Source organism: Aythya fuligula, chromosome 30, assembly GCF_009819795.1.
Source record: "Aythya fuligula isolate bAytFul2 chromosome 30, bAytFul2.pri, whole genome shotgun sequence".
Lineage (NCBI taxonomy): Eukaryota > Metazoa > Chordata > Aves > Anseriformes > Anatidae > Aythya > Aythya fuligula.
Genome location: NC_045588.1, coordinates 47,443 through 66,077, shown reverse-complemented (window position 1 = coordinate 66,077; position 18,635 = coordinate 47,443). Strand labels below are relative to the sequence as shown.

General features: G+C 61.5%; 2 protein-coding genes across 2 annotated transcripts; both read left to right on the top strand.

Moving 5' to 3' along the window:
- Window positions 1-7: 7 nt before the first annotated feature.
- Window positions 8-9,602, top strand: VAV1 (vav guanine nucleotide exchange factor 1). The gene is made up of 27 exons (XM_032205004.1): window positions 8-211; window positions 755-871; window positions 983-1,041; window positions 1,124-1,189; window positions 1,688-1,796; window positions 1,887-1,973; window positions 2,367-2,435; window positions 2,743-2,849; window positions 3,420-3,516; window positions 4,006-4,101; window positions 4,402-4,470; window positions 4,722-4,808; window positions 5,018-5,103; window positions 5,506-5,638; window positions 5,943-6,052; window positions 6,173-6,274; window positions 6,713-6,810; window positions 7,184-7,206; window positions 7,317-7,362; window positions 7,470-7,606; window positions 8,075-8,140; window positions 8,352-8,383; window positions 8,578-8,694; window positions 8,795-8,882; window positions 8,984-9,098; window positions 9,314-9,462; window positions 9,549-9,602. The coding sequence occupies exons 1-27, from the start codon at window positions 8-10 to the stop codon at window positions 9,600-9,602; spliced, it is 2,523 nt and encodes an 840-aa protein (XP_032060895.1).
- Window positions 9,603-12,213: 2,611 nt separating this feature from the next.
- On the top strand, window positions 12,214-17,363 carry LOC116500047 (adhesion G protein-coupled receptor E3-like). Its single transcript, XM_032204942.1, has 14 exons — window positions 12,214-12,355; window positions 12,593-12,648; window positions 12,865-12,948; window positions 13,041-13,191; window positions 13,421-13,528; window positions 13,614-13,795; window positions 14,616-14,783; window positions 14,904-15,101; window positions 15,748-15,983; window positions 16,168-16,234; window positions 16,650-16,741; window positions 16,837-17,002; window positions 17,077-17,172; window positions 17,310-17,363. Exons 1-14 carry the CDS (start codon window positions 12,214-12,216, stop codon window positions 17,361-17,363), a joined length of 1,800 nt encoding a protein of 599 aa, XP_032060833.1.
- The last annotated feature ends 1,272 nt before the right edge of the window (window positions 17,364-18,635 follow it).

Genomic DNA, 18,635 nt, shown 5'->3' with positions numbered 1-18,635 from the left:
CAGGGCCATGGAGGCGTGGCGGCAGTGCGCCCGCTGGCTGGTGGCGGCGCGGGTGCTCCCCGCGGGTCACCGGGCCAGCAGCCCCGGGGGGCAGGTGTGGGACCTGGCGCAGGCCCTGCGGGATGGGGTCCTGCTCTGCCACCTCCTCAACGCCCTCCTGCCCCGCGCCGTGCCCCCCCGGGACATCTGCCCCCGCCCTCAGATGTCACAGGTGGGACCGGAGGCGAGAAACCACCGGGAGGTGGGGGGGGGAATAGGGAGCGGGGAAAGAATTGCCCCAGGGAGGGGGCTTTGGGGTGCTGGGGCCAATGGGGGTGATGGGGACAGTGACAATGACAGGGGTGGTGTGAGGGGGAGTGATGGTGGGGGGTGTGATGGGAACAGTGGGGGTGACGGTGACAATAGGGTGACAATTGGGTGATGGTGACAATGGGGGTGATGGCAACAATAGGGTGATGGTGACGATGGGGGTGACAGTGACAGCAGAGGTGATGGGGACAATGGGGGTGACGTTGATGGTGACAGCGACCATTGGGGTGACAATGACCATGGCCACAACAACAAGGTTGATGGCCATGGCCATGGGGCCAACGGGGGTGACACTGGTGACGATGGCGTGGCAGTGACAAAACGCTGCCGAAAAAGTTCTGGGGGGGGGTGGCAGTGGCCGTGGGGGTGGAGGTGACAATGGGGGTAACAATGGGGGTAACAATGGGGGTGACAATGGGGGTGACGGTGACGCGTGGCCCCGCAGTTCCTGTGCCTGAGGAACATCCGCACCTTCCTGACCGCCTGCGCCGACAAGTTCGGGCTCCCCAAGCATCGCCTCTTCGGCGCCTTCGACCTCTTCGACGTCCAGGACTTCGGCAAGGTGGGGGCGTTGGGGACACATCTGGGGACCCCCAGGTGCCCGGCCACCCCCCTACCCCTCCCCCACAATGACCCGGCCACCACCCCCCCGGTGACCCGTCCTTGTCCCCAGGTGATCGACACGCTGTCCACGCTGTCCTGGACCCCCATTGCCCAGAGCAAAGGCTTCACGTGAGTGCAGGAGACCCCCCCCAGGACCCCCAACCCCAGGTGGTCCCCATGGGACCCACATTGTGTCCCATCCCCCCCCCAGACCCTTCCCCACCGAGGACTGCGTTGGGGACGATGACATCTACAGCGGCCTCTCGGACCTCATTGAGTGAGTGGGGCAGGTTGGGGGGTCTGGGGGGGCTTTGGGGGTCACTGGGGGGGTGTCGGGGGGCATTCGGGGGGTATTAAGGGAGAATGGGGAATGTTAAGGGGTCTTAGGGGCTTTTAGGGGTGCCAGGGGGGTATTAAGGGGCGCTGGGAGGTCCTGGGGGCTTTGGGGTGTATTCGAGGTGTGTTTGGGAGGGTTTTGGGGTGTCCTTGGGGGCTCAGGGGGTGCTCTGGTGTCCTTCAGGAATTATTGGGGCAATTTAGGGGTTATTTGGGGGCCTCCAGAGTACCCGGGGGTTTGTGATTGGGACCCAGAGATTCCTGGGGGACCTTGGGGGGGGTACACTGGGGGCTCCGGGGTTACTTGGATAGGGACTGGGGACACGCTCAGTGCGCACCCAGAGGTATTTTGGGGTGGTTTCTAGGGTTATTCGGGTGGGGTGGGGGTCCTGGGGGGGGGGTTTTGGGGTGCGGGGGGTAGCGGGCTGTCCCCACGCAGCGACACGGCGGAGGAGGACGACGACCTCTACGACTGCGTGGAGGCCGAGAGGGACGACGGCGACGAGATCTACGAGGACCTGATGCGGGTGGAGCCCCCCCCGGCCACCGTGAGCGTCCCCCCCCCCCCACCCATGGGTGCCTGGGACCCCCTCCCCCAATTGCTGGGTGTCATCGTGTCCCGCTGCCCCCTGCAGAAGGTGGAGGTGGACCGGAGGCTGTGCTGCCTCCAGGAGCTGCGGCAGACGGAGGAGAGGTACACGGAGACCCTGGAGTCCATCTGCCAGGTGGGGGGGGGCACGGGGGGCACGGGGGGCGTGGGGGGCTCGGGGGGGGGTGGGGGACATGGGGGGGTGTGGGGGGACACGGGGCAGTATGGGACAATTTGGGGGGATGGAGGATGTGGGGACGCGGGAGCAAATATGGGGACGTAAAAGGGTGGGGGGGACGCGGGGACATTTGGGGGGGACACGGGGGAATAGGGGGATGGGGAGGAAAATGGGGGGGTTTGGGGACATTTGGGGGGGGACAGGGGAACAGGGGGGTACAGACTATGGGGGGGCATGGATGGAGGTGGTTACGCAGGGGATGGGACACGGGGACAAGGGGGTGCAAGGACAGGTTTCCCCAGCGCCCCCAGTCCCCCCTCCCAGTGCTCCCAGTAAGCCCAGTGCCCACAGCACTTCCTGCGGCCCCTGAAGCACTTCCTGCAGCCCCAAGACCTGGAGAGCATCTTCATCAACATCGAGGTGCTCCCAGTCACCCTTCCCAGTCCTCCCAGTAACCCTTCCCAGTCCTCCCAGTAACCCTTCCCAGTCCTCCCAGTAACCCTTCCCAGTCCTCCCAGTTACCCTTCCCCACGCTCCCAGTAACTGCATTAACCCCCAGCAACCCCTCCCAGTACTCCCAGCAGACCTCCCGGTGCTCCTATTAGGCGCAGCGACTCCCAGTTACCCCTCCCAGTGCTCCCAGTAACTCCCCCTCCCCCCAGGAACCCCAGTAGGGGGGTCCCAAAGGGGGTCCCCATTTTGGCACTGACCCCCCCCATCTGCGCAGGAGCTGCTGCAGCTGCACCGGCTCTTCCTGGGGGAGCTGCGGGGGGCAGTGGGGGGGCCCGGGGGGGGCCGCGGGCTGCCCCCCCTCTTCCTCGCCTACAAGGAGAGGTGAGGGGGCTGGGGGGGGGCGTCCTGGGGGGTTTGGGGTGTCTGAGAGGGGCCTGGGGGATAATGGGGGGGTTCTGAGGGCATTAGGGGGGTCCTGGGGGGGGTCCTGGGGGGCTATGGGGGGTCTGGGGGGCATTTGGGGGGTCCTGGGAGGGTCCTGGGGGATCCTGGAGGGCATCTGGGGGTCCTAGGGGACAATGGGGGGGGGTCCTAGGGGACAAAGGGGGGATCCTTGGGGAACAGGGAGCCCACCTTGGGTCCCATCCCATCCACTTTGGGTCCATTCCTGCCCGTTTTGGGTCTGATTTCAGGTCCAGCATCAGGACCATTTTGGGTCTAATTCCACCCATTTAGGGTCCAATTTCAGGTCCATTTTGGGTCCAGTTCTGCCCATTTGGGGTCTGATTTTCGAGCCCAATTTCATCTCCATCAGGGTTCCACCTTGGACACAATTCCCCACAGTTTGGGTCCAACTTCATCCATTTTGGTTCCAACTCGGGGCGTTGGCTGGGTTCTGGCTACGTTTTGGGTGGGTTTTGGGGTGAATTTGGCCGCTTTTGGGCCCGGCAGGTTCCTGCTCTACGGCCGCTACTGCAGCCAGGTGGAGGCGGCCGCCCGGCGCCTGGACCAGCTGGCAACCGGCACCGACCTCCGCATGAAGCTGCAGGTGGGTGCGAGACCCCCCCCCAAATCCCCCCTGCACCCCCTGACCCTTCCCCAGGACCCTCTGACCCCCCCCAGGACCCCCTGACCCCCCCCAGGACCTCCTCTATCTCCACACAGCCCCCTGTCCCCCCATGGCACCAGGATCCCCTCCCCTTGGGACCCCCCCCAGTCTCTCAAGACCCCTGTGACCCCCCACTCCAATCCCCTTTGAGCCCCCCCTGGTCTCTCTGACCCCCCCCCATCCCACCTCGGACTCCCCCAGGCCCCCTGTGACCCCCAGGTACCCCCCATCCCTTGTGACCCCCGATAACCCCATGGGACACCCCCCAGCCCCCCTTGGCCACCTTCCCCCCCCATTACACCATAACCCCCCCCAACTCTAAACCCCATGACCCCTCTAACCCCTCCCTTGACCCCCCATGACCTCCTGGCCACCCCCTGACCTTCTGTGACCCCTCGTGACCCCGTGCCCCCCCCGTGCCCCCCCCAGGAGTGCTCCCAGCGAGCCAACAACGGGCGCTTCTCGCTGCGGGACCTGCTGATGGTGCCGATGCAGCGGGTGCTCAAGTACCACCTCCTGCTGCAGGTCTGCTCGCCGGGGACACCCCCAGGGACACCCGGGTCCTTTGGGGGACACCTGGGTCCCTTGGGGTGGGGGACACCAGGGTCCCTTGGGATCAAAGGATCTCTTGGGGTGGGGGACAACTGGGGACACCTGGGTCCCTTGGGGTACATCTGGATAACTTGAGGGGGGGGGGACGGACACCTGGACACCTGTGTCCCATCCAAGGGGACGCCTGGGTCCCCTGGGGGCACAGCCGAGTCCCTTGGGAGGGGGGACACACCCGTGACCCAGCCCTGTCCGTCCCCCCCCCCATCCCTTTAGGAGCTGGTGAAGCTGACGCCGGAGCCGGCCGAGAGGGAGAGGCTGCGGGCGGCCCTGGATGCCATGAGGGTGGGGGCCGGGGGTCCTGGGGGGGTCCTGGGGGGGCATTGAGGGGTTCTGAGGGGTCTGGGGGGGTCCTGGAGGGTCTGGGCGATGCTGGGAGGTCCGGGGGGGGGGTCTCAAAGGGGTTCTGGAGGCTCTTGGAGAGGTTCTGGGGGGGTCTTGGGGTGTGAGGGGCTCCTGGGGGGATTTTGGGGATCTCGGAGGGGGGTCTTGGAGGTCCCGGGGGGTGCAGGGGTGTCTGACTGGTGCCCCCCCAGGACCTGGCACAGTGCGTGAACGAGGTCAAACGGGACAACGAGACCCTGAAGCAGCTCACCAGCGTCCAGCTCTGCCTCCACAACATGGTGGGGACCCCCCCAGCACCCCCTGACCCCCCCAGCACCCCCTGACCCCTCTATGGCACCCCAAATTCCCCTGGCACACCCCCCCCCCGGCACCCCCAGCCCCTCCTGGTCCTTCTGAGTGTTCAGCTTTGCCTCCACGATGCGGTGGGGCCCACCTGGGACCCCCCCAGTGCCCCCCAGTGATGTCCCCTCCGGTGTCCCTCCCCCAGCCGCAGTCCCTGGCGCAGTTCGGGCGCCCCAAGATCGACGGGGAGCTGAAGGTGTCCAGCACTGAGCGGCGCTCCAAGGTGGACAGGTGGGACGGGGCGCGGGGACACCGTGGGGACACCACGGGGACACCACGAGAACATGGGGACACCATGGGGACACCAAGAGGGACATCGTTGGTGGAAACAGGAGCATGGGGACACCCCTGGGGACACCACCAGGACACCTTGGGGACACCCATGAGGGTTTGGGGACTCTGTGAGATCACTGCAGGGACACCACGGGGACATCACGGGGACACCATGGGGACACCAGGACAGCACAGGGACGCAATGGGGACATCGGAAAATAGGGACACAGGGACACCCTGGGGATACCCTTGTCCCCAGAGCAGGGCACAGAACGGGAGCCACTCCAGGGCAGGGTGGGGACATCCTGGGGCACGAGGGGCTCTGGGGGGACCCGGTGCCACCCCTGTCCCCGTCCCCAGGTACGGCTTCCTCCTGGACAAGGCCCTGATCATCTGCAAGCGCCGGGGGGACTCCTACGAGGCCAAAGAAGTCGTGGACCTGCAGAGCCACCAACTGCGGGACGGTGGCCTCGGCCCCCGTGACGGCAAGAAGGTACCACGACACCCGGCTGTCCCCCAAAAAAACGGGTGGCCGGGTGCTTGGTGGCCCCAGATGTCTTCTTGCTAAGGTGTCCGGGTCCGGTGAACCCCAAAATCTGGGACCCTACAGGGTGTCCGTGTCTGGTGGACCCAAGAGTTCAGGTCCTTGGTGGGCCCAAATCCCCAAGGAACCTCGGTGTCCTCCCAGAGAACCCAAGCGCCCAGGGCCTCGGTGGCCCCAAACACCCAGCTCTGGTGGCCCCAAATGCCCCGGTCTGGTGGTCCTGGGCACCGACGGCCTCCCCCCGTGCCCGCAGTGGACCCACACCTTCCTGCTCATCGACACGGCCGGGCTGCAGGGCTACGAGCTCTTCTTCAAGACGCGCGAGCTGAAGAAGAAGTGGCTGGAGCAGTTCGAGATGGCCCTGTAGGTGCCCCCACACCTCGGGACGGGGGCGACCTGAACCCCCAGGGGGGTCGGGTGGCCTCGAGGGGCACGGATTTGCCCCACTAGACCCATATCCTCCCCCTCCCCATCTCTCTCCAGCTCCAACATCTTCCCCGAGCACGCGCTGGCGGACGGGCACGACTTCCAGATGTTCTCCTTCGAGGACACCACGTCCTGCAAGGCCTGCCAGATGTTGCTGAGGTGGGCGACCAGAATTGTGTCCCCACATCCCCCCACGGAGTGGGAAACGGGGCGGGTGGGGGGCTCGGAGGAAGGGGGAGGCCCCGGGGAGGCGGTTGGAGGTGGCGAGGTCTTCATGGGTCAAGGCCAAGGTGGGTCAAGGACTGGGTCGGGTCCCAGGTGGGGCAAGACCGGGGTGAGTCAAGGCCTGGGGGGGTCAAATCCTGGTTGAGCCGAGGCCACGGTGGGTGAAGACCACGGCGGGCTGAGACCACGGCGGGTCGCTTCTGGTTGGGTCAACGCCAACGTTGGCCAAGGACCCGATGGGTCAAGGATTGGCAGCCTCCAAGGCCAAGGTGGGCCCAGGACTGGACCAAGCCCGGGTGGGTGAGGTTGGTGGGCCAAGGGGCGTCCCCATGAGCTGACTGTGTCCCCCCCCGTGTCCTGGTGACCCCCCAGGGGCACGTTCTACCAGGGGTACCGCTGCAGCCGGTGCCGGGCCCCCGCGCACAAGGAGTGTCTGGGGCGGCTGGGGACCTGCGGCAGGGCCGGCGCTGGTGAGAGGGGAAATGGGGCAGTGGGGGCTTCGTGGGACGGGGAGGGGGGCATTATGGGACGGGGAGTGGGATGTTATAGGACAGGGGACTGGGACGTTATGGGATGGGGGATGCGGGATGCTGTGGGGTGAGGGAGCAGGACATCACGGGACAGGGACGGGGGCACTGCGGGATACAACACGGCCAAGGCGGAGCAGGACTTGGTGGGATAAATGGGTGGAGGAGGGCGTTACGGGAGCCCAGGCGGAGGTAGACGTTGTGGAGTACCCTAATGAGGACCACCACCCCCAGGAACCTAATTAGCACCAAGCGTTAATCGGGGCAAGCGTTAACTATTCCCCACTAATGAACAATTCCTCTTCTCCTGTCCCAGATTCGAGCTCTGGAACTAGAAAGGTAACAGTGAAATGGGGGAAAAGGGGCTGAAACGCCCCAGATGTGGGAGCGGGGAGGTCCTGGTGGTGCTGTCACCCCCTGGAGCTCATCGGGGTCTCGCTGGTCCCCAGAACAAGTCGCAGCGGCCGGGCCCCGAGAAGAAACGGGGAGACCTGGGTGAGTCCGAGCTGGGGGGTGCCTTGGACGTCTGGGTCCTCGTGTTTGGGGGTCGAGGGGGTGTCCCTGTCCCCCCCCAAAGTCACCGTGTGCTGTCATTCCCCCAGGGCTGCCCAAGATGGAGGCGACCCAGCACTATGGGGGGGTGCCCCCGCCACCGGGGGCCGTGGGTCCTGCCCTGCGGCTCAGCCCTGGGGACATCGTGGAGGTCACCGTGGCCGAGGCCGAGCAGCTCTGGTGGCAGGTGGGGACCCTCTGGGGACGGGGTCACCATGGCGGGACCCCAAAGGCCATGGCGGGACCCCAATGGCCATGGTAGGGCTGACCCCAAAGGTGGGGACAGACCCCGCCGTGGGCAATAGTGGGGAGGGGCAGCCCCCCAAATCCGTGCTGGACCCACGGGGTGAATCCAGAGCCTCCTGTGTCCACCATGGGCCAGACGAGATCCCACTGATGAGCTGGGGAGCTGTGGTTGGACTGGATGCTTATGGGGTTGGGCACGACCCCCCCACTGCTAGGATGCCCCCCCCCCCCCAGCTCTGCTGAACCCCCCCACCATGGGGTTGGACCCTCATGGCCATGGTGGACCCCTGTGATGTAGATACCCCAGGCTCCCGCAGCCACCCCAGATCCCCCCCAAGGGGGACAGACCCCGTTATGGGGCCAGGGGACCCCCGTGGGCCCCCCCAGCACCGTGATCCTTTGTCCCCAGGGCAGGAACGTGGTCAATGGCGATGTGGGCTGGTTCCCCTGTGCCGCCGTCAGACCCTTCATCTGCGTGAGTACGGGGACCCCAAAACCCCCTGAGAGACCCCAAAATGGCTCCAAGGAGCCCCAAGGGCTGGGCACTGTGAGGACATCCCCAAAATTTTTGGGGTGTCTTGGGATTTGGAGGGAGAGGGAGGGGTCTGTGGGATATGGGGGGTGGGTCTCAGGGGAGTCACCCTCTGTCCCCCTCTTTGACCCCAATCTCTGCCTCTTTCCCACAGACACCACTGCCGGATCTCTCCGTCTACCTCTGGTCAGTGTTGGGGTCCCCTAAATCCTCCTCTGGAGGCCCCACAAATCCCATAACCCCCAACCTCCCCCTTGATGCCTCCATCCTTCCTGGGAGCCCCCAGATCCCCAGGGCTGTCCTGTAGCCCCCAGCTCACCCCAGAAAGTGGGGGGTGCTGTTTTGGGGGGGCTCAGGACCCCCACCCCATCCCACCCCAGGTACGCAGGTCCCATGGAGCGGGGGGAAGCCGAGCAGATCCTGACGCCCCGCTCGGACGGCGCCTTCCTGGTGCGGCAGCGGGTGAAGGACGCCGGTGAATTCGCCATCAGCATCAAGTAGGGGCCGAGGACACCCCCGGGGACCACCCCTGGGGTTTGGGGGGGGGTGGGACAAGGGGGTCACCAGCTCAGCCCCCCCTGATGTCCCTACACCCAGGTACCGCACGGAGGTGAAGCACATCAAGGTGATGACGGCGGAGGGGCTCTACCGCCTCACTGAGAAGAAGGCCTTCAAGGGGCTGGTGGTGGGTGTTGGAGCCCCCCAAACCCCAACCCCGCTGCCTGGGGGACCCCCGTTGGGGCTGGGGGGGCTCATGGTGACCCCTTTGGCCCGTGTCGTCTGCAGGAGCTGGTGGAGTTCTACCAGCGCAACTCGCTCAAAGACTGCTTCAAGGCGCTCGACACGGCCCTGCTGGTGCCCTTCAAGGAACCCGAGAGCCGGGCTGGGCCCCGGCCGCCCGGTAGGGCCTGGGGGGGTGGGTTGGGGCGGAGGGGGTGGCGGTGGGATGGGTGGGGTGAGGTCCCCCATGGTGGTGGGATGGGATGGGTGGTGTTGGGATGGAGGTGGTGGGCTCATGGTGGTGAGATGGACGTGATGGTGGTGGTGGAGACAGGTGCCAGGGACGGGAGGTGGCCCGGGGGGGGGTCTCACCGTCGTCCCCGTCCCCCCCCCCAGGGGCCGTGCGCAGTTTCGGCTCGGCCAAGGCTCGCTACGACTTCTGCGCCCGCGACCGGACAGAGCTGACGCTGCGCGAGGGCGACGTGATCCGCGTCCTCAGCAAGAAAGGCCACCCGGGCTGGTGGAAAGGGGAGATCTACGGGCGGGTACGGCCCCTTGAGCCCCCCAGGACCCCCCCCGGGACCCCTCCGAGGTCCTCACATCCCCCCTCTTTGTGTCCTTGCTCCCCCAGGTCGGCTGGTTCCCCGCGAACTACGTGGAGGAGGATTACTCGGAGTACTGCTGACCGCGGGATCCCCCAGTCCTGTCCCCAACCTCATGTCCCCCACCCCGATCCCATGTCCAGTCCCCCCCCCCCCCCCACCCCCTGGAGGTCCCTGTATCCCCCCCGCCACCCCCCCTCCCACCCCACCCCGATTAATTTATGCCTCCTCCAACCCAGGAGGGGCAATAAACAAGGATGAGGATGTGGTTATGGGGTCACGAGGATGTGGTTATGGGGTCGTCACTAGGAACGGACCCAGGTGTCATGGCAAGGATGAGTTTGTGGGGCCATTGTCACTGGGAAGGGACCCAGGCATCTGGGAGGGGACAAGGATGTGGTTGTGGGGTCATGAGGATGTGCTTATGGGGTCACAGTCACTGGGGAGGGACCCAGGTATTTATGGCAAGGATGAAGTTACGGGGTCCTTGTCACTAGGAAGGGACCCAGGCGTCTGGGTAGGGGACAAGGATGTGGTTATGGGGTCAGGAGGATGTGGTTATGGAGTCAGTGACTAGGGAGGGAACTGCATGTCCAGGAAGGACGAGGTTATGGGGTCACGGTCACTAGGAAGGGACCCAGGGGTTGGGGCAGGGGACAAGGACATTGTTATGGGGTCAGGAGGATGTGGTTATGGGGTCGCTGTCACTAGAAAGAGCCTCGGGCATCCAGACGAGGGCAAGGTTATGGGGTCACGGGCACTGGGAGGGGACCCGAGTGTCCCAGTGGGAACCAGGACCCCAAGTGTCCGTGGGGGGGAGCCTCGTCACTGCCCCGAGGTGTCACGAGCGGCCTCAGGCCTCAGCCCACAGCGAGGCGGGGGGATGGAAGGGGGTGGGAAGCGGTTTTGGGGCCGAACGGTGGTTTTAGGGCCGTCCAGTGCTGCTTCCTCTCTGCCACCGGTGCCGCGGTGCCACCGCGTCCCCAACACTTGTCATGGGGTCCCCCCACCTCGCCGCCTGCCTCCGGGGTGAGTCATGCCCGCCCCCCCACCCGGGCACGGATTTGGGTTGAAACGGAGGGGAATGGGAAAAGGGGAAACTGAGGCAGGGGCGGAAGCCGGTCAGGGCTGTAGCAGGGAACGGCCCAAATTGAAATCGCTGCAAAATGGGGATTTTTGAATCCTGTGAGGAGGCTGGGGGGGGGGGGGGCATCGGGTACCAAATGGAGGGGTTTGTCCCCAAAAGGGTGGCTTCGAGCCTGGGAAGGGATGTGGTTGAACCCAAAAAGGGGGGTTTTGAGCCCTGAGAAAGGGGGTGGTGAGATCTGATGCGGGTGGGATGACCTTAAAAAGGAAGGATTTTAGCCCCCAAAAGTAAGGTTTTTAGCCCCAGTGGGGGGGTTGGAGCTCCAATGGGGAGGGATGAGCCCCAAAAGGAGGCTTTCATCCCCCAAAAGAAAGGTTTGAGACCCAAAAGGGGATTTTGAGACCTGACTGGGGAGGTGGGGGGGGAATCAAGCCCAGAAAGGGTGTTTTTAACCCCAAAGGTGAGGGCTGAGTTGGGATGGGGAAGAATGAGGCAAAAAGGGGGTTTTGAGCCATGATGAGGGGGGCATTTGGGCCCATAGAGGGGGTATTTGGCCCCAAAAGTAGGGTTTGACGCCCCCAAAAGAAGGGATTGAGACCCAAAAGAGGGGGGTGAGATAGGTGGAGGAGAATGTGAGCCCAGAAAAGGGGATGTTTAGCCCCAAAATGGGTAGGGCAGAGCTCGTATGGGAAGGGTTGAGCCCCAAAAGGGGAGTGTTCAGCCCCAAAAAGGAGATTTTGGTTTGTGATAGGAGGCTTTGAGCCCCAGGAAGGAGGTTTTGAGCCATGATAGGAAGTGTTGAGCCCCAAAAAGAAGTCTTTGAGCCCCAAAAAGGAGGTTTTTATTTTTGAAGGGGGGGGGGGGTGAGTCCCAAAATGTGGGGTTTGAGCCCTGATGAGGTGTTTGGACTCCCCAAATGGGGGAGTTGAGACACAAAAAGAAGGGTTTGAGACCCCAAAAGGGGGGTTGAGACTTGAGGGGGTATTTAGCCCCCAGAAGGGGGTCATTTAGCTCCCCCCCAAAAAAAAAGGAGGGGTGGGGAGAGCCCCAAAAAGAAAGTTTTGAGCCTCAAAAGGGAATTTGGAGCTCTGGTGCAGGGGGGCTGAACCCAAAAAGCGGGAAGGGGGCGTGCTTAGGAAAAGGGGGATTTGGAGTCTCCCAAATGAGTTGGGAACCCTATGGGGAGGGTCACAGAGCACTGACACCCCCCCAATCTTCCCCCCTCCAGCACTGTGCTGCCTCCTGAGCCTCCTCCACGCTGCTGCCGGCACAATGCTCACCCGTGAGTTATGGGGATGGGGGGGGGCTCAGTCCCGGGTCCTCTCCTCATCCTTTTGGGGAGGGGGGGGAGGCTTGGGACCCCTCTCAATGCCCCCCCCCCGATGTCCCCCGCAGTGCAGTGTGACACCCAGTCCTGCTCCGCCAGCAGCTGCTGCCTGGGGCTCCCTGCGGCGAGGAGGGGGCAGCCGGGGCGGGAGCCCTGGGTCTGTGGGTGCCCCCCCGGCTTGATCCGCACCATCCAAAACTCCTCCGTTGTCTGCGAGTGCCCCCCCGGCACCATCCGCATCACCCAAAAATCCGCCATCGTCTGCGGGTGCCCCCCCGGCATGATCCGCACCATCCAAAACTCCTCCATTGTCTGCGAGTGCCCCCCCGGCACCATCCGCTCCACCAAAAATTCCTCCGTCGTCTGTGAATGCCCCCCCAAAATGATCCGCACCATCCAAAACTCCTCCATCGTCTGCCAAGGTAACGGGGCCAACACTTTCACCATTCCCCCCTTTTTTATATTCCATTTCCCCTTTTTTCACCCTTTTCCCTCCCCATAACCTCTCTTTTTTTTTTTTTTTTCCCCCATTTGGGAGATTCCTGAGAGCAGCCCCTCCACCCCTCCCCCCAAACCGTGACCCCCTTCCTTTCCCCACCCCATAACCCTTTAACCTCTTTTTTTCCCCAAAACGTGACCGCCCCCCCCTTGCCCTACAGAGGCCTGCGACGTCACCAACCTGGAGCCGGTCAAGAAACTCTGCGAGGGGAAGAAGGTGGGGGGGGGGGGGGGGGGGAAAGAGGGGTTTGGGGGGAAAAAGAGGGGTTTGGGGCAAAAGAGGGGGGTGTGGATGAAGGGAGGGACGGATGAACAGAGACAGAGGGTCCTGGGGTGGGTGGTGAGGCAGGGATGGACGGACAGACGGACAGACGTGCCTGTGGGGTGCAGGTCCATGTCACTGCCCCCCCTGTGTGTGTCCCCCCCCCCCCAGGGCTTCCCGATTTGCACCAAGCTGCTGAACGGCACCAAGGGCCCGAATGAAACCTGTGCCAACATCACGGAGAAAACGCTGCAGGTGACACGGGGGGGCAGCGGGGTGTCCGACCCCTGCACCCCTCCATCCCCTACACACATCTCTCCCCCCGTGTCCCCCCCCGTGCCCCCCAGGACGTGCTGAGCGAGCTGCAGAGCGTGGTGAGGAAGGAGCAGGGCACCCAGCACGGAGCCAAGTCGGCCGCGCTGCTGATGCAGAGCACAGAAGCCATCGTGCTGCAGGCTGCCCGCGGCGGCTTTCGGGAGCTGAGCACCAGCATCATGCGTATGCCTCCCCCCTCCCCAGCACCCACGGGTGCCCACGATGCTCCCCCAAACCCCCCCGCAGCACCCCCAAAAGGTTTCGGGGCATCGCAATGCCCTGAGAGCCGGGTTGGCGTTTCGCTCGTACCCGTTCCCTGGAGTCTGCAAGAGCACGGTGGTGCTCAGGGCAGGCAAAAGACCCAAAATGCCTTTTTTTTTTTTTTTTTTTTTTTTTTTTTTCCCCAAATCAGAGGCCAAGACAGAGCCAGTGAATGATGACTGCCTAATTGGGGGGACGGAACTGGAGCTGAACGTGGAGAAGGAGAAGCTGAACATCAACTGCAGCATAATGCCAAAAGGTAGGGCCATTGCATGGCGGGAATGGAAGCTCAAGAAGCCTACATTTGCCATTTTGGGGTGGTTTTGACCCATCTCTCTGCGCAGGCACGGTTGCGGTGGCCTTCATCGTCTACAAGGGTTTGGAGGACGTGCTGAAGGTCGTCGCAGAGCTGCCCAAGGGGGATCTCAACTCCCGCATAGTCGGCGGCACCGTGGGGAAAGACAACGAAACCATCTCCTCCATCACCTTCTCCAACAACTTCACTATCACCCTGCAGCACAACGAGGTGGGCGCTGGGGGGCCCCGGGGTGCTGCTGGGGGGCGCCGGGTGGGGATTTTCCCAGGGATTGCACGGCAGGACCTGTTGCAGCAGGGGCGTTGCAGTGGTGCAAGTTCGGAGCGCGGCTTCGGTGCAGTTTGAGGTGAATTCAGGGTCGGTGCAGCCCCGTCCTGGTGCAAATTCAGATCCAGCGTAGATCCGGGGTTGGTGCAAATCCCCAGCCCGGTGTGAATTTGGACTCTGTGCATCCCTGTCACGATGCAAATTTGGATCCAGCACAAACCCAGACCCGGTGCATCCCCCTTCTGCTGCAAATCTGGATTCCATGCAAATTCGGGGCGATGCACCCCCGTCCTGGTGCAAATTTCAGGCTGGTGCATGCCCTTCCTGGTGCAAACTCAGCCTCAGTGCATGCCCGTCCTCTATGCAAATATGGATCCTCTGCAATTTTGGGTCTGTGCGTCCCCACCCTGATGCAAATTTGCATTTCATGCAACTCACTTCAGTAAACACCGCCCTGTTGCAAACCCAGATCCAGCGCAAATTCAGGACCGGTGCATTCCTGCCCTGGCGCTAATTCGGATTTGGTGGGTCTCTTTCCTGGTGCAAATTGGCATGTGGTGCAAATCCTGATCTGGTGCAGCCCTGCCCCAGTGTAAATTCAGACTTGGTGCATCCCCAGATTCAGATCTCATGAAAATTCAGGGTCGGCGCCTCCCCAAGCCGAGGCTCGGCACGTCCCTGTCCCCGTTGGCACCCGAAGGTAGGAAGGGGCAACACCGACCCTACAAGGGGCTGAAACCTCGAGGGGGGCCGTGCTCCGCAGTCGCTGCAGGAAGGCAAGGAGGCGTTCTGCGTGTCCTGGAAGCTGAATAACTACAAGGGGCAGTGGACACAGGAGGGCTGCGATCGCATCGGCGGGGACAACTGGAGCTCCATCTGCGCCTGCAACCATTTCTCCAGCTTCGCCATCACCATGGCCATCCAAGACAAAGTGAGGCCCCGCGTATTCCGCCCGCGCCGTTTCACATTCTCTCCTCGCCCAGCAGTTGAGCTTGGATGGGACAGGCGTGATGTCACACGTGTGACGTCACGGGTGATGTCATTGCAGGAGAACGAGAGCTACGCGCTGCGGGTGGTGAGCTGCGTGGGGCTGTCGGTGTCGCTGCTCTGCCTCTTCCTCACCATCGTCACCTTCGTCCTGTGCCGCTCGCTCTGGAGCGTCAGCATCTCCCTCCACCTGCAGCTCAGCATCTGCCTCTTCATCGCTGACCTCCTCTTCCTCGTGGCCGAGCACCTCACCACCAAGAAGGTAATGGCTCCTTGGGGTCTCCTCAAGCATCTGGGGGTCTTCTTAGGGTCTCCTAGAGCATCTTGGGGGTCTCCTTGAGCATCCTGGGTTCTCCACGGGCTCCTCAAGATCTCCTTGAGCATCTTGGGGTATTTGAGGGTTCCTTGATGTCTCCTTGAGCATCTTGGGGTCTCCCCAGGATCTCCTTGAGCATCTCAAGTTATGGTGTAGGAAAGGTTTGAAGAAGGTCTGGAGACCTGCAGTCCAACCCCGTCTCAAAGCAGGTCCCACTAGTTGAGGCTCCCCTCGGTCCTTGGTTCCCTTCTTGCTGTGAGAGCACCTGAATTAGGATAACCGAGGCTGAGCAGGATGTCTGGAAGCCTCCAGATCACCCCTGAACTCAAGGCAGGTCCACCCACTCGGGGTTCCTTGAGGCTGTTGGGTCCCTTCCTCCTCTGGGAGGGTGCAGCCGCTCGAATTACAGCCGAGCTTAGGACGGAGAAGACCTTTGGAAGTCTCTGGTCCACCCTGAACTCAAAGCCCTCGAGGTTCGAGGCCACAACGGGGCGTTTGGAACATCTCCGAGGGCTGGAGACGCCACCACCTCCCGTGGTGACACCAAAGCCAACCCGGAGCCAACCGCGGCCTCGGTGTCCCCCCCACCCAGCTGCTGTGCAAGATCGTCGCCGGCTTCCTCCACTACTTCTTCCTCGCCTCCTTCTCCTGGATGCTCCTGGAGGGTTTGCACCTCTTCCTCACCGTCAGGAACCTGCGAGTCCTCAACTACCTCAGTGCCAACCGCTTCAAGCGCAGATACATCTACCCCGTGGGCTACGGCCTCCCGGCCATCGTGGTGGCTGCCTCCGCCGCCACGCACCCCGACGGCTACGGCGCCAAGGAGCAGTGAGTCCCCCCTGGGGTCAGCCAAAGGGGTGGGATCGGCACAGAACGCTGTGCGTTTTGCAGGATTCTCCCCCAAAAAGGACGCCCCGGCGTCTGGGTGCGGGTGTTTTCAACGCCACCGAAACCGCCCCGGGGCGGCCGGGGTGTTTTTGTTTTTGTTTTTCCCCATTTTCTGCCCATTTAGCTGCTGGCTGAACACGAAGGGAGGCTTCAGTTGGAGTTTCGTCGGCCCCGTCTGCGTCATCATCCTGGTGGGTGTTTTGCTGCAGAAAAGGGGGAAAAATTGGGGGGAGAAGAGAAAATTTAGCCATCTTTAAGGACAGCGTTAAGGCAATGTCCAGTGAACCTGGTGGAGGTGGCACTGTGGTGTGTTAATGATGGGGTTTTGTATCTTTTGGCCCCTTTTCCAACCCAAATTCATGATCGTGCCCATGGGTCCTCCCCCACAGACTCTAAACTGAGCAACTTTTAGAGATTTGCCTAAAAAGAGCAAGTTCACGCGTGTTTAAGGGTGACATTACGTCCCATGGGCTGCGTGTGCTTGGTGGAGGTCACACCACGTAGCACTGGTGCTTTATTTTTTCCCTACGGTTGACCTGTTTCCATCCCAAATTTCCAGGCCTATCTTGTGGAATTTCTATACATAATTTTTGGCTTTCTGCACAGATAAATCTGACGTTTTTTCTCATCACCCTCTGGACGCTGCAGAAGCGACTCGCCTCCCTCAATGCCGATGTCACGGCCATAAAAAACACCCGGTGGGTTTTTGCGCCGGTGGAAAGCATTGCTTGTAGAGGAAGAGCATTTGGGATGGTTTTGGGGAGAAAAACGAGGAAAACGGGTGTCCCGGCAGGCTGATGACGTTCAAGGCGCTGGCGCACGTCTGCATCCTGGGCTGCACGTGGGGTCTGGGCCTGCTGCAGGCACAGGGCGGGGAGGTGGTGGACTTCATCTTCACCATCATCAACAGCCTGCAGGGAGCCTTCATCTTCCTCGTGCACTGCGTCCTCAACCGGCAGGTACGGGGGGGGACAGGCGGCGAGCCGGGGGGGACGGGGGATGCCGGGGACACGGCCACGGGTGCTGTCTGCAGGTGATGGAGCAGTACCGGCGCTGGTTTCGGGTGCTGGGGAGGTCGTGGAAGCCCCAGGAGATGCCCACCACTGAGATGCGGATCACCTACGTCACGGTAAGGGCGCCCGGACCCCCTCGCGCACCCTTCCCCAGGGCGTTCGGGGGGGCTGGTGAGGAACTAATGGGGTCCCCGCTCCCTTTCGGACCCGTTTCTGCCTCCTTTCACCCCAACTCGGGTCCTTTCTCCCCCAGGAAGGGGAAAGATCGCAGAGCCACAGCGCCGAGGGCTGCACGTGGGAGAAGTGACGGTGGGGATGCGCCGGACCGGCTCATAACCTGTGTTTTTCAGCACATCCAGCCCGGTTTTACCAGATTCCTGATCATCTCACCCATTTCCAATGTTTTTTCCCTCTGAACAGTGTTTTTTGGAGTTCTCCCCCTAAATCCAACCAATTTTCAGCACTTTCCCCAAGAAACAAGCCATTTCTAGCATTTTTTTCCCCAATTTTCAGCATTTCCTCCCAAGAAACAAGCCATTTTTAGCATTTTGTCTCTCATTTTTAGCACTTTCCCAAAGAAACAAATCATTTTTAGCGTTTTTCCCCCTTTTCTAGCATTTTCTTCCAAGAAACAAGCAATTTTTACCATTTTCTCCCAAGAAACTTGTTAGATTAACAAGTTTTTATTGAAAGCAGAAGCATATATTTGTGCCAGTGCTACCACTGGTGGACTTTTCTCTGAAAACAGTCTGAAATGGCTAAAAACCAGTTTCATTTTCAGCCACAGGTCCCCTTCTTATTGATTTTTCAGCAAATTTCTCAAGCCTGGCTCAAATTTCCTAATTTTCACAGGCGGAGAGGGAGATCCCAAGGTTAATTTTCAACCCAGAGAAGGCATTTTGTTACCTGTAATGAATCGTTGTGTTTCGACTGATCAATAACATATAAATCATCCTCTCTCTCTCAAATTTTAGCTTACAATCCTTTAAAAACTATCATTAAAATCAAACCACGCTTTGAATGGGTTTCCTTGGATTTAACCTGAAATTTTCAGCCACCGGGGTGGTCTGATGCAGCCGCTGTATGTTTAGGGGGGTAAAGGACTGAGTGGTGCTGTTTCTTTACAAAATATATATATATTTATTGGGTGATAATGTGCTGAGTTAAGAAATGTGCAAGTGAGTGAAATTAGGGTTTTGAGAAGAATTCGGGTTGGGGAGGGTTGGATGTGGGGCTACAGCAGGGCAGAGGTGGGGGCTGGGGGCTGCAGGAAGGGAAGGATAAATGCAGGAAAAAGGATTTAAAAGTTCAGGGGGGAGGAAGGATTTTTCCAGAAATTTTCTTTTCTGAGAGTTAAGCAGAAACCACGATGCAGTACTGGAGCTAGGGTGAAAAAGGAGAAATTCAGCCATGTGGAGAAACGGGACTGGTTTTGTGCCAGTGAGTGGGTTTTTACCTTTCCACAGTGGCTTTTTTTTAACCAAACCCACCCTTTTCTTTTTGGTGTTTCGCGGGTCAGACTCGCAAGGCTCATGGTTTCAGAGATTTCACTGGATTTAGGGATTTGTGCAGGCAAGAA